This window comes from Bidens hawaiensis, unplaced genomic scaffold (assembly GCF_021521415.1).
Source record: "Bidens hawaiensis isolate Kalapana, Puna unplaced genomic scaffold, B.hawaiensis_p1.1 tig00019925_1, whole genome shotgun sequence".
In the NCBI taxonomy this organism is placed as follows: Eukaryota; Viridiplantae; Streptophyta; class Magnoliopsida; order Asterales; family Asteraceae; genus Bidens; species Bidens hawaiensis.
The window spans coordinates 167902-183987 of record NW_027493026.1 but is presented as its reverse complement, the minus strand read 5'-3'; the positions used below and the strand labels follow the sequence as shown (position 1 = coordinate 183987).

Sequence of the window (16086 nt, the reverse complement as noted above, 5' to 3'; positions counted from 1 at the left end):
CTTTTGATTATAATTTTCAGTGTCATATTTAAATATCTTACATATGACTAAGTTGTCACAAGTGGGATAAAGCTTCCAAATGGCTCTATGAAATCAAGTAGAGGTGTTCTCCGTATTCGTTTTTAAAGTTTTGGGTTTTTCGGGTCGGGTTCTTCGAGTTTCAAAATTTTAAATCTTAACCCGAAACCCAGCCAAAATCTCTCATGGGTTTTTCGGGTTCGGTTTTTCGGGTTGAGTTAATTGGGTTTCGAGTATCCTAGAAAACAAAACAAAAAACAAAAAAAATAAAAAATTTCAATGCCAAAATTAAAGCAATATATTCTTTTTTCGTTGTAACGCAAATAATCAAATAATAAACCAACATAACTTGATAAAACAATTCAAAAAAAGAATAAAACTAAGTAACTAACTCGAACCATAATCTTGTTCAATCGAACGTGATTTGATTGTTCGATTACGGTTGCTATTAGTAATAAACGGAAAACATAAATCTATAATATATATAAACGAAAACATAAAAATCCTACGTGTCGCGATGTGGTCGCTCCCCTTTTTTTCGAAGTCACCAGATTTGTTTGATTTTTAAATGAAGGCTTCTCATGCATTTGACCCGTATTCACGGGTATAAGTCTTATCAAACCCATATATTTCTTAAACGGGTTATAACATCTCACTAAATGAAAAACTAATCTGACCAAATATTTGATATAAAAATCCTATAAAGTAGGGATATACTAAATATTAATATCTGATTCATTTAAAAAAGATACATATTATTTATAATTAAAAAACCAACTTTATATTAAAAAATTAAATGGGTCTTGGGTCTCATCAAACTCATATAGTTTTTAAACCGGGTTATAACATCTCATTTATTTGTGAAACAATTTATCATCAAACCAAAAGTATATTATTAACTTTCATATGATAAAAAAATTCAAAAAATAAATAAATATTATAAAACAAATAATATAAAACAAACCAAAAGTAATACAGGGGATAAAAACTAGTTAACAATAAACAATCTATCCATATTAGTTGGAATGACAATAATCGATTAGCTTCATCAACTGATAACTTTAGTAGATAAGACTAAGCTTATTATACCTAAAAATATATTTTAACTAAAAGTTTATTCAGGTTTTTCGGGTTGACCCGAAACTTATAAATCAAACCCGAAAACCAACCCGAATTACTTCGGTTCGGGTTAATCTTTTCTCGGGTTCGGTTTTTTTGGTTCAGGCTAGTTCGGGGTCGGGTACGGGTTTTTTCGGGTAAAATTGACAGCCCTAAAATCAACTATTATATAAATAAGCTACACGTCAATAAGTAAATGCACATTCCTTAGCTAAGCAAAGTGTTACGTATATAAAAAATGTGTACTGGTTATGTATGCTCTAGCTGTGTTCTTACAACATCATTCACGAAAAAACACGAAAGCAACTTGTACATGACATCACACAAGGTACTTCATACACCACATAGTAAAACATCAAACTACCAAAAACACGAAACGAGATACAACTTACAACGGATATATTTATACGCATTAGCAAAACAAAGTATACATCCATATTATTTATCCCCGAAACTTATAAAATGGGTCAATACGTTTTTCCATATAGGGTTAGAAACCGGCGTGTGTAAATATATAGGATCAAGTTAATTTCTTTTTCACGGAAACTAAACTCTATATATAAACACACACTCGGTATACCTAAAATACAACATTCAACGACAACTAATAAACATTTCATTTTATCTTAACCGAATTTTCCCCGTAAAAAAGGTAAAAATTATTCCCATTTATAATAAATATATATCTCGAATTTCACCTCGAGTGAGTCCACGTCGTTTAGATCTCCCCGAATCTCATACTCTTGATCCCAGATAAGGCTGCAAAACATTAAAATATATGATATAATAACATTAATAATAATAATAAGGCATTTTGAAAAGGTTGTTGACTTACCTTAATCCCGGGTGGAGTGTTTCCGGGTTTAGCGGTAGTTGTGCTTCCAAAGAAACTGATACCCGAGTTTAGTTTTGACTTTTTCTCGGCAGGTTTAAGAATTTGAAAGGAGCACATTAGTGTATCATTAACACTCATCATTGCACCAGCATTATCAAACTCGCCACAATAATTTGGTGCAGAAAATACAGTTACAAGTTGTCGGTTTGCAAAGAACTCGTACCCGTCTTCTACAACCTGAAATTAATTTGCTGCGTTTTTGTAAGTGGTAATAACAATGGATAAATGAACGATAAACAAGTCGATTTTAGTTATATTAAATCTTGAACGCGTCAATAAATACTATAGCTAAAAGGGGAATGTGTCAGGCTGGTCAAACAGTTTAAAAGTCAACCCAACCAGGGTCATTTCAACACATTTTAAAAAACGACATGTTTTAGACCGAACACACCTATTACACAACCCGCCCACCCAAAACGATGAATAAATAACCAATAAACGGGTCGATTCGAGTTCTATTCAATCTTAACCAGGCCAAATAAAATAATATAGTCAAAATGGAAACATGCCAGGCTGCTCAAATGGGTTGAAAGTCAACCCGACCCACCCAACCCAAATCAGCTCATTTCAACAAGTTAAAAAATGACATACTTCAGCCCAAGCACGTATTGGCCCGCTATACAATCCGCCCACCAAAAACAACTAATAAATGACCAATAGACGGGCTAGGGGTGTGCGTGGTGCGGTTCGGTGCGGTTTTCGGCTAAAACCAAACCAAAAACCAAAACTTCGGTTTTTGGAGTTTTTGAAACCGTTCGGTTTCGGATCAGTTTCGGGTTTTACCATTTGAGCCTGAAAATTTGAAGCCAGAAATTTTTTTGACAAAAATAAATGAATTTAGGTATAAATAGTTTTGTTAATTGTAAAATTATAGACTATTATACATTTGACCAAAAATATTTAAGTTACGTATTTATTAAATTCTTATAAATTACTTAATATACAATATAAAAAAATAAAAATTTAGGAATTCGGTTCGGTTCAGTGTATATGAAAAACCAAAACCAAACCGTCGGTTTTTGTTTTGGTTCGGTTTTTTCGTTTTGAATTTTTCGGTTTTTTCGGTTTCTGGCACACCCCTAAGACAGGCCAATCCAACTATCCAAGCACTAAACAAGCCAATTTAAATAATATAGCTAAAATAGAATTGTGTCAAGATGGTCAAACAGGTTAAAAGTCAAACCTGATGGGCCCGGCAAATAAGATCCAAATCACGTTTCTGAAGAAACCGAGTAACAACATCCGCACCAAACGTATACGAAACTCCACGATCGTTTGCCCCCCATCCTTTGACTTCGTTAGATGGGTCTGACCACAGCAGATCACAAAGAAGCCCGCTATCAGGCACATCAGCGGGCCGTCTCAGATTCCTAATCTGATCCAAATTATTAAGATCGGGCGAAAGCCCGCCATGCATGCATAATATCTTTTCATCAATAAGAGCCGCCACCGGTAAGCAGTTGAAACAATCCGAGAATATTTTCCATAATTTGACATTGAATCTCCGTTTACATTCGTCGTAGAAACCGTATATGCGGTTTATTGACGCGCATTCGTGGTTTCCACGCAACAAGAAGAAATTATTCGGGTATTTTATTTTGTATGCGAGTAAAAGGCATATTGTTTCAAGACTTTGTTTACCGCGGTCAACATAATCGCCAAGAAATAAGTAATTTGCACAAGGCGGGAATCCACCATACTCGAATAAGCGTAGAAGATCCGAATATTGACCGTGGATGTCACCTAATAAACATGGTCAATGCAAAAAGTCAAAATCATATAAATTAATATGTTATGTATTAAATAAAATGATTTAGGAGGTGTCATGTATTATCAACCAAATTTTGACATGATTAACCGTTCGGCCCGTTTGACTTTTTCCCCTTATAGCTAACTCTTTTACTTTACTAGTTTGACTTTTTAAAACAAAACCCAGATCGACCCATTAGCTAAGCAGTTAATGCGGAAAAATATCGGGTATAGGTCAAGGACCGATATCTGATATATCGGTTATTGCAGTGAAATATCAGCGGGATATCTATAATTTTAATAACATGTAAAATTCATATATATAGCAATTTCACGCCAATAATTCATTATACTCTCCTACCATTAACAAATTAACCTTTTGCAACTTGCAAAACACTAACAATCATAGCAAGTAGGAACTGATTAAGACTTAAAACACTAAAATTGAACACTAAAAATTGATAATTAAGACTTAAAACACTGATAGCAGGAATATCGGGGATATATCGGTCAAATATCGATCCAACATCGGTCAGTATCGCCGATATTATCGGTACCGAAATTGATATTTTGTTCAATATTTTACCAAGGGGCCGATAACCGATGTTTCACTCGTTTGCATAGTTAGATATAAGTGCAAGTATAAATTCAAAATTATATCTTGTTTCCATGATTCTATACAACTTTAATCTTTTAAGGGATGAGCTATAAATCTATAATATCATTTTTACATTTTACTTTTTTTAGGTAACATTAAAAGGGAGAATTTCTATTTCCTACATAATTAGGCTAACATTATTAACAATATTATACAATTAATCATAAAGATCATAAACAATCAAAAAAAAAATCCAAAATTTAAGCAAACCCATGAACCCCCAAAAAAAGAATAAAATAAATAAATAAAAATCTATAATATTTTATTATAATATATAAAGATCATAAACAATATAAACTTCACATTTTAAGCCCTAACAAATCACATAAACTTAATAACCAAATTAACATAACCAATAAAAAAATCCAAAATTTAAGCAAACCCATCCAATTAATAATAATAATAATTTATAAAGATCATAAACAAATATAAACTTCACATTTTAAGCCCTAACAAATCACATATATTTAATAACCAAATTAGCAAAACCAATAAAAAAAATTCAAAATTTAAGCAAACCCATGAACCAAATAATAATAATAATAATAATAAAATTAAAAAAAAACATACCACAAATCTTGATGGGTGCTTCAAGCTCCAACAAATTAGGTTGTTTCAAGAAAACATCTCTAGAAACAACACAAAGTTGTTTAAATTCAGGTTCAGTAAGCTGGACCTGCTTACCAGGTCTGCCTCTAACTTCAAGCAACCTTCTAATTATCCCATCAAGAACTGATTTTTCCATAATATTATTAATGGGTGATCAAAATCTTGAACAAAAAATGATGGGTTTGGAGGAAAAGATGAAAAGGGTATCTTAAATACTTAAACTTGGGGCTATTGGTGACCAGTTTATACAAAGGGTAGATTCGAATTGGATGGATAAAGATTGAGCTAAATTAGGGGTTTGAGTTTTGAGTTTTGATCGTGGAGAGATGACCTTTGTAGACAACAAAGTTTAGGGTGACTTGCGGAGAGCACTATAATAATAATAATATAATATTAATAAGTATAAAGTGTATTTTATAAACATTTCAAGAATAAAGATGTATCATTTTGAGACCATGTGGTTTGATGGTATTGTAAAGAAAGACCTTGTGGTATGTGTGGTAAGGACATTCTTTGCGGGCGGCGTAGGGGGCGGTAAGGGATGTGTCCATCGTCGAGGGGCGGTTTTGTGAAGACGGGCAGCATAGGAAGTTGTGGCGATGAGGTCATGTATTTTTTTTCTCTCTATCTTTCTCTCTCTCTCACAGGTATTGGATCATTTCAGAAGTTTTTTTACAGCGAGAAGTGAAGATGTAACTCCATTAATCCCTAATTTCACTCCATTTCTTATGTGTAGGTGCTTTGTGTAGGTGCATATATCTGTGTGTAGGTACGTATGTTTGTATATGTGTACGTATGTTTGTATATGTGTATGTATGTTTGTATGTGTGTAGGTACATAGGTTTGAATGTGGTTCAGTACATTTATATGTTTGTAGGTAGGTTTGAATATGTAATTAAGACATAAATACAATCAACCTACATATATGCATGTAACATCATATAAAAGAGAGTGAAATTAGGGATTAATGGAGTTATACCTTCACTTCTCGTACTTCTCGCTGTAATATCACTTCTCGCAAAATCCATCCCCCCCCTCTCTCTCTCTCTCTCACACACACACACACATATATATATATTAATGGGACGATATTGTGGCTTTAAACCGTAGCGTGCTTTATGAAAAGGGGTTTTGAAGCCCCGTTTCTTACGTGACGGTGACTTGGAGGGGCGACGAAGCCCCTCCACATAGAATGGTCCGAGTGAGCTTGTTAAGTCGTTTAAACTGATAAACTATACTCGTTTAGATAACGATGGTTACGTATTTTAAAAAAAGATATCGATTTTAATGTAGTATAGTTGTATACCCGTGAGGTTGGATTTTGATATTATGTGTTATGTGTTTTGAAAACTTGATTTCAGTTTAAAGAATATTATTTGAAAACAGGATTAGATTAAAATGTTTATTGAAAAGGTTTGAGTCCAACCAGGGGTTTGAAATAAGGATGAGCAAATGGTATATGATACCGTGTTGAAACAAACAAGGCCCATTTTAAAAATATATAAATATGTATTTAATGTATATTTGGTTTACTTTTAAGAGTTATAAACCAAAGCATAGGGCTAGTATAGTTGTAAGTTGTAACTATACTTTTGCTCTTGGGGGACACCGGTTTGAATCCTCACAACATTCAACCTATATTTTTTTTTTCAGGTCTTTTACATCTTGGCGGTCTCGTCTTAGATATTTTTTTGCTTTATGTCCCTAAAAATGGTTAAGCCGTCCTTGACGTGTGAATACATTTTTAGCAAGTACTTGGATTTTTTTATTATTCCTACTAGGCTACAATAATATGCAACTGGGCAATACTTTTTGTAACATTCCGATAGTGATGGTATTCGTGAAGCACTTGTGAATGTTATAAATGAAGTGTAGAAGATCTAATACAATATATTCTATTTACATATTGGGTATTATTTGAAATAGAAAGGCAAATGAAAAGAATCTGATACTAAACTTGCAAGCAAGTGAATATCATTGTGAATAATTTTATTTTATACCAGAAAAACGTTAAATTAATTGATGTAAACATTCCTTTTTAATAAAATATTATTTTTTAAAGAAATTAGTTTTTATTTTCAAATGAGATAATTGTGGTTTTATGATATTAGAGGTCTCAAAATGAATAAATCCGAATTTTGAGACATTTTTTTGGTTGAGGTTATATTATAGGGGTCGATATATAATTTGCTTCCTATAGAGAATCAATAAAGTATTGCAAATTTGCATATTAAAGAGTGGATTGGATTATATTTATACCCATGTGCTGCATTCTTGGTATTTGTAATTATATAAACATGTAGTTGAGAAAAATTAATAACATATGTTTCATTCCTAAATTTGTTTGGTATAATTTGCTTTTATGATAAAACAAAACGAAAATTTAGCCAGTCAATCTGGAGGGCTCGGCTAGACTCATTAATAGTATATGATTTAAGCAAACAAACAAACAAAATAAATAAACTATAAAAGTATATAAAGAAATAGAAAACATACTTTTATAAAATAAGTTGATTAATTAATTAATAAAACATTAAATTCAAGTTTAATAAAATAAAAAGATAATAAGAATACAAGAATGTGTATAGAAAATAAATCTAAGAAGGAACAAAATAGAAAGGTAAAAACCTGTGATTTTTTTTAAGTGATGATTTTCTTATGTATTAGACTGTCACACTCTTTAATTTAGAGAGTCGGTGATAAGGCCTGTGAGTAGGCTACACTCCAAGTAATTAAATTATGGAATTAGTCCAGGAGCCTTGCGGATTTCTTGGCATCTCTTTTGGGCCTTGTGATTGGGCCTGTGGCTACTTGGCTTGGACCAGTGGTGTTTTGGGCCGTAACAGCCGGATAACAAGAGTCGGTGAACAAAACATTAGGTGTTACAATTGTTATGCATTTTATATAGGTAAGAATGAAGTAGCACTATATTATGTTACAATTCTAACTTCTTATTTATCCCCTTCTATAGTTAAGTAATTACAAAATTTGAAATAATACATTATCATTCAACCTTGAATAATTTACCATTTACTACAGTTGTCAGTTTCTTCTTTCCATTACATAAATTTAACAATATACAAATATGAATGTTATATCTTTATGGATGATAAAACTTATCATTATAAGTTTTTTTGTTACAAGAAAGTTGTGTCGGTGAAGTAATTTTTGAACATTATTAATATTTTATGCAACAAAGTAATGAAAAAAGCATTTTATGCAACAAAGTGGATTATTTTTATACCCATGTGTTCCATTCTTGGTATTGGTAGTTATACAACTATATGATAGTTTATAAAAACTTAAAACATGTGTTTGATTCCACATTTTGTTAGGTATAACATGCTTTTAAACTAAACCAGTTACATTTTATTGAATATTTATATATATTATATAATAGATTCAATTGCAAAAACGGTCCTATGCTTTGGTTCAAGTCACATTTTTAATGTCTAAATTTCAAAAGGAGTACATTGCGGTTTTCGTTCATGTGGTTTGTTCAAATCTGCATATCATTACCGTGATGAACTGACCAACGTCATAGAATTCATGTCGTTTCCTCACCGCAATGCGTGGACTTCCTATTGGTATATGATAATTTAAAAGATAAATAATACATTATGTACTATATGTGTAATTGTAACGGTGTGTAAACAATATTTAAATATATACATGATAATAAAACAACTAAAAAATGCAAGAAAAATAATAAATAAGTAACAAGGCGATTAGTTTTTAATGCTTATATCTAAAAGCCAAACCCGTACCTAACATTTATATTAAGCTAGTCGAGCTCAAAATTAGACAAGTCTGGTTTCATTTACACTAGTTACTAGTTATACCTGTCACACCACGACTTAGGGTCTAGGCGTGTGACCACAAGTTGGTACCACTTTTGTAAATACATCAGAGTTGCGGTTTATAGCGGAAGTCTTTAAAATATTTATATTGAAAACTTATTAAAATCTCGAGTTTAAATACTCGCTTGATATTTCAAATATATTTCTTTATAAAACATAACTCTTTTATAATATTTTCAAATAAAATATCTGAGCCATCATATAGCATCTAATGACTATAACTCCAATCTTTTAATCCTTCTTGCTTGTCTGTTCTAACCTTTCTTGTTTCCCTGTAACATGGGTGGGAAAATACGTTAGCACAAAGCTGGTGAATAACGCTGACTCTAAAATCTCTTTTCAATACCTTTGTGAAACCAACAATAATACCTTTGTGACTACTCATTAGGCACCCAACTAAATTGGGATCAAATTACCTTAAGTACCATGTACAATTAATTATATACACAATATTATTTCTCTGAACAGTCCCGTAGACCTTCAGAGGCATGTTGATGATATGCATGGCCTCAGGAAATGCCGAGTCACCATGTATGTTTGGATCCAGACACATGTATACTCTTAATCAGAGTGTCCGTTTCTTATTATTGTAACTCAAAGTTTTAAACATTCACACTCATTATAAAAGGTTTGGGGCATATTCACCTTTTCTGATAATAATCAATTTCTGATACTGATTTTTGTTTTCTGATTTCCTCTTCTTGTTTTGTTACCTCGGACCTATGGTACGAGAATAACATTTTGTATAAATAACTAGATCAACGATCTAGCTTTAGACCTTTAGTCTATTTCGTATAGCTTTAACCTTGATGAAAACATTTGTTTATTCAAAATATTTGGACCTTTAGTCCCTTTGTTTGTTTATCATTTACATACCATGTTTCTTCTTCAAGAAGAAACATTAACTTTATCATCTTCTTATATGAATATTATATATTTCTTAATTATAAAGAAATATTACTATAACCTTCACTTAAGAAAAGTTATATGATTCTTAATTGTAAATCAAGGTTTGGCTATAACTCCGACTATAGTCTAAGCCATTTATAATAATAATATAATAACTTAGGCAGAACCCCTTACCTCGCACGGGTATTCGGAGTTAGATATTCCTAAGTTTATACGGCAACACTTCTACTCTATGCATGTCCATCGAGGCATTCTTGATCAACCTTTCTTGGCATGGAAATTGAGGCAACATTTGGTCACCGGGTCGTGCACGTACTTCGAGACAGAATGTCGGGTTATTTGGTTGGTACGCACTTCGAGGAAAACGTCGGGTTTTGGCACGGATTACGATGTGATAATGTCGGTTCGGTGGCATGCAAAACAATGTTCGCACGCAAACCGAGGTAGAGAGAATGTGTGGGAGTGCGTGGGAATGAGCTCATGGCCTCCCCTTTTATAGCTGATTTTGTGTCCATCGCGGTACGCGATGGGACTCTGCCTTGACTCCATCGCGTACCACGACGCCTACATTCCTGAGGTCTCGCCACGTGGCCTGACACGTGTGACACGTGTCGCCACGTGGCCTGAAACGTCTGCCACGTGTCCTGGTCTGCTGCCACGTGTCACCAGAGTGTGACACGTGTTGATGCGTCATCACGGCCCATCGCGGTACGCGATGGCCGTCTTTTTGGACTCATCGCGTAGCGCGATGGGTCCCTGAATATTATTTTTCGTTTTCAGTCCTTCATCTTTCGTAGCTTGTCACTTCTGGTCTAATCCTCGTTGTCCAAAAATACTAAGGCGACTCTTAAAGCGGCTCGCGGCAATGCGAGCGTGCGAAGTGGAAAGTGCGCCATCAAAGCAATATTACTATAATAAAGAAATATGAATATTATATATTTCTTAATAATAAAGAAATATTACTATAACCTTCACTTAGGAAAAGTTATATGATTCTTAATTGTAAATCAAGGTTTGGCTATAACTCCGACTATGGTCTAAGCCATTTATAACAATAATATGATAACTTAGGCAGAACCCCTTACCTCGCACGGGTATTCGGAGTTAGATATTCCTAAGTTTATACGGCAGCACTTCTACTCTATGCACGTCTATCGAGGCATTCTTGATCAACCTTCCATGGCACGGAAATCGAGGTGACGTTTTGTCACCGGGTCGTGCACGTACCTCGAGACAGAATGTCGGGTTATTTGGGTGGTACGCACTTCGAGGAAAACGTCGGGTTTTGGCACGGATTACGATGTGATATTGTCGGTTCGGTGGCACGCAAAACAATGTTAAGCACGCAAACCGAGGTAGAGAAAGTGTGTGGGAGTGCGAGGAAATGAGCTCATGGCCTCCCCTTTTATAGCTGATTTTGTGTCCCATCGCGGTACGCGATGGGACTCTGCCTTGACTCTATCGCCTAGCGCAACGCCTACATTCCTGAGGTCTCGCCACGTGGCCTGACACGTGTCGCCACGTGGCCTGACATGTCTGCCACGTGTCCTGGTCTGCTGCCACGTGTCACCAGAGTGTTTAATGTGTTGATGCGTCATCACGGCCCATCGCGGTACGCGATTGCCGTCTTCTTGGACACATCGCGTAGCGCGATGTGTCCCTGAATATTTTTTTTCGTTTTCAATCTTTCCTCTTTCGTAGCTTGTCACTTCTGGTCTAATCCTCGTTGTCCAAAAATACTAAGGCGGCTCATAAAGCGGTTCGCGGCGATGCGATCGTGCGAAGTGCGCCATCAAAGCAATATTACTATAATAAAGAAATATGAATACTATATTTCTTAATAATAAAGAAATATTACTATAACCTTCCCTTAGGAAAAGTTATATGATTCTTAATTGTAAATCAAGGTTTGGCTATAACTCCGATTATGGTCTAAGCCATTTATAATAATAATATAATAACTTAGACAGAACCCCTTACCTCGCACTGGTATTCGGAGTTAGATGTTCCTAAGTTTATACGGCAGCACTTCTACTCTATGTACGTCTATCGAGGCATTCTTGATCAACCTTCCTTGGCACGAAAATCAAGGCAACGTTTTGTCACCGGGTCGTGCATGTACTACGAGACAGAATGTCGGGTTATTTGGTTGGTACGCACTTCGAGGAAAACGTCGGGTTTTGGCACAGATTACGATGTGATATTGTTGGTTCGGTGGCACGCAAACCGAGGTAGAGAGAGTGTGTGGGAATGAGCTCATGGCCTCCCATTTTATTGCTGATTTTGTGTCCCATCGCGGTACGCGATGGGACTCTGCCTTGACTCCATCTCGTAGCGCGACGCCTACATTCCTGAGGTCTCGCCACGTGGCCTTACACATATGACACTTGTCGCCACGTGGCCTGACACGTCTGCCTCGTGTCCTGGTCAGCTGCCACGTATCACCAGAGTGTGACACGTGTTGATGCGTCATAACGGCCCATTGCGGTACGCGATGGCCGTCTTCTTGGACTCATCGCGTAGCGCGATGGGTCCCTGAATATTATTTTTCGTTTTTGAGTCCTTCATCTTTCGTAGCTTGTCACTTCGGGTCTAATTCTCGTTGTCCAAAAATACAAAGGCGGCTCTTAAAGCGGCTCGCGGCGATGCGAGCGTGCGAAGTGCAAAGTGCGCCATCAAAGCAATATTACTATAATAAAGAAATATGAATATTATATATTTCTTAATAATAAAGAAATATTACTATAACCTTCACTTAAGAAAAGTTATATGATTCTTAATTGTAAATCAAGGTTTGGCTATAACTCCGACTATAGTCTAAGCCATTTATAATAATAATATAATAACTTAGGCAGAACCCCTTACATCGCATGGGTATTCGGAGTTAGATTTTCCTAAGTTTATACGGCAGCCTTCTACTCTATGCATGTCTATCGAGGCATTCTTGATCAACCTTTCTTGGCACGGAAATTGAGGCAACATTTGGTCACCGGGTCGTGCACATACTTCGAGACAGAATGTCGGGTTATTTGGTTGGTACGCACTTCGAGGAAATCGTCGGGTTTTGGCACGGATTACGATGTGATAATGTCGGTTCGGTGGCATGCAAAACAATGCTCGCACGCAAACTGAGGTAGAGAGAATGTGTGGGAGTGCGTGGGAATGAGCTCATGGCCTCCCCTTTTATAGCTAATTTTGTGTCCCATCGCGGTACGCGATGGGACTCTGCCTTGACTCCATCGAGTAGCGCGACGCCTACATTCCTGAGGTCTCGCCACGTGGCCTGACACGTGTGACACGTGTCGCCACGTGGCCTGAAACGTCTGCCACGTGTCCTGGTCTGCTGCCACGTGTCACCAGAGTGTGACACGTGTTGATGCGTCATCACGGCCCATCGCGGTACGCGATGGCCGTCTTTTTGGACTCATCGCGTAGCGCGATGGGTCCCTGAATATTATTTTTCGTTTTCAGTCCTTCATCTTTCGTAGCTTGTCACTTCTGGTCTAATCCTCGTTGTCCAAAAATACTAAGGCGGCTCTTAAAGCTGCTCGCGGCAATGCGAGCGTGCGAAGTGCAAAGTGCGCCATCAAAGCACTATTACTATAATAAAGAAATATGAATATTATATATTTCTTAATAATAAAGAAATATTACTATAACCTTCACTTAAGAAAAGTTATATAATTCTTAATTGTAAATCAAGGTTTGGCTATAACTCCGACTATGGTCTACGCCATTTATAACAATAATATAATAACTTAGGCAGAACCCCTTACCTCGCACGGGTATTCGGAGTTAGATATTCCTAAGTTTATACGGCAGCACTTCTACTTTATGCAAGTCTATCGAGGCATTCTTGATCAACCTTCCTTGGCATGGAAATCGAGGTGACGTTTTGTCACCGGGTCGTGCACATACCTCTAGACAGAATGTCGGGTTATTTGGGTGGTACGCACTTCGAGGAAAACGTCGGGTTTTGGCACATATTACGATGTGATATTGTCGGTTCGGTGACACGCAAAACAATGTTCGCACGCAAATCAAGGTAGAGAGAGAGAGTGTGTGGAAGTGCGTGGGAATGAGCTCATGGCCTCCCTTTTTATAGCTGATTTTGTGTCCCATCGCGGTACGCGATGGGACTCTGCCTTGACTCCATCGCGTAGCGCAACGCCTACATTCCTGAGGTCTCGCCACGTGGCCTGACACGTGTCGCCACGTGGCCTGACACGTCTGCCACGTGTCCTGGTCTGCTGCCACGTGTCACCAGAGTGTGACACGTGTTGATGCGTTATCACGGCCCATCGCGGTACGCGATGGCCGTCTTCTTGGACTCATCACGTAGCGCGATGGGTCCCTGAATATTATTTTTCGTCTTTAGACCTTCATCTTTCGTAGCTTGTCACTTCTGGTCTAATTCTCGTTGTCCAAAAATACTAAGACGACTCTTACAGCGGCTCGCGTCGATGCGAGCGTGCGAAGTGCAAAGTGCGCTATCAAAGCAATATTACTATAATAAAGAAATATGAATATTATATATTTCTTAATAATAAAGAAATATTACTATAACCTTCACTTAAGAAAAGTTATATGATTCTTAATTATAAATCAAGGTTTGGCTATAACTCCGACTATGGTCTAAGCCATTTATAAAAATAAAATAATAACTTACGCAGAACCCCTTACCTCGCACGGGTATTCGGAGTTAAATATTCCTAAGTTTATACGGCAGCACTTCTACTCTATGCACGTCTATCGAGGCATTCTTGATCAACTTTCCTTGGCACGGAAATCGAGGCAACGTTTGGTCACCGGGTCGTGCACGTACTTCGAGATAGAATGTCGGGTTATTTGGGTGGTACGCACTTCGAGGAAAACGTCTGGTTTTGACACAGATTACGATGTGATATTGTCGGTTCGGTGACACGCAAAACAATGTTCGCACGCAAATCGAGGTAGAGAGAGTGTGTGGAAGTGCGTGGGAATGAGCTCATGGCCTCCCTTTTTATAGCTGATTTTGTGTCCCATCGCGGTACGCGATGGGACTCTGCATTGACTCCATCGCGTAGCGCAACGCCTACATTCCTGAGGTCTCGCCACGTGGCCTGACACGTGTCGCCACGTGGCCTGACACGTCTGCCACGTGTCCTGGTCTGCTGCCACGTGTCACCAGAGTGTGAGACGTGTTGATGCGTTATCACGGCCCATCGCGGTACGCGATGGCCGTCTTCTTGGACTCATCACGTAGCGCGATGGGTCCCTGAATATTATTTTTCGTTTTCAGACCTTCATCTTTCGTAGCTTGTCACTTCTAGTCTAATTCTCGTTGTCCAAAAATACTAAGACGATTCTTACAGCGGCTCGCGTCGATGCGAGCGTGCGAAGTGCAAAGTGCGCCATCAAAGCAATATTACTATAATAAATAAATATGAATATTATATATTTCTTAATAATAAAGAAATATTACTATAACCTTCACTTAAGAAAAGTTATATGATTCTTAATTATAAATCAAGGTTTGGCTATAACTCCGACTATGGTCTAAGCCATTTATAAAAATAATATAATAACTTAGGCAGAACCCCTTACCTCGCACGGGTATTCGGAGTTAAATATTCCTAAGTTTATACGGCAACACTTCTACCCTATGCACGTCTATCGAGGCATTCTTGATCAACCTTCCTTGGCACGGAAATCGTGGCAACGTTTGGTCACCGGGTCGTGCACGTACTTCGAGAGAGACTGTCGGGTTATTTGGGTGGTACGCACTTTGTAGGTTCCCTGGACGGATCACACGAGATATCCCGATATACACAGGTGCGGAATCCCTGTGTAGATCGTTACGGACGTAGAATATAATCACACAAACACACGTACACACGATACGAACAACCACACGTTATATTGATAACTTAAACCGAGATGCTTACAGACTCACGTCAATAGACTTACGTAAACTGAACTCGATCAACCAAAACACTAACTGACCAACCACTAAACTGTAAACAGTTAAACAATATAAATACACGACAACTTCGCCTCAGGCGAAGTTGTCCTTAACTTCGCTCGTTGAACAAGTTCGCCTAGGCGAACTTGTCAACAACTTCGCTTTTGCAAACAATTACATAAACAATATTACAGACTCGATTACAGACTTCAGACATATGAACTACTGACATCTATGCACCAACAGACTCCCCCTTGGCAGTAGCTTCATATCTTGATCTTTCAGCTCTTGTCTTGTAATCCTGTATCTTCATGCGTGCACTCCT

At 37.0% G+C, this 16086-nt stretch overlaps 1 protein-coding gene across 1 annotated transcript; it reads right to left on the bottom strand.

The window, feature by feature from the left end:
• Window positions 1-1525: 1525 nt before the first annotated feature.
• Window positions 1526-5356, bottom strand: LOC143559536 (serine/threonine-protein phosphatase PP1-like). The gene is made up of 4 exons (XM_077048074.1): window positions 5010-5356; window positions 3216-3775; window positions 1973-2209; window positions 1526-1896 (listed from the first exon to the last, which is right to left on the bottom strand). Exons 1-4 carry the CDS (start codon window positions 5182-5184, stop codon window positions 1873-1875), a joined length of 996 nt encoding a protein of 331 aa, XP_076904189.1. The 5' UTR covers window positions 5185-5356; the 3' UTR covers window positions 1526-1872.
• Window positions 5357-16086: the final 10730 nt, after the last annotated feature.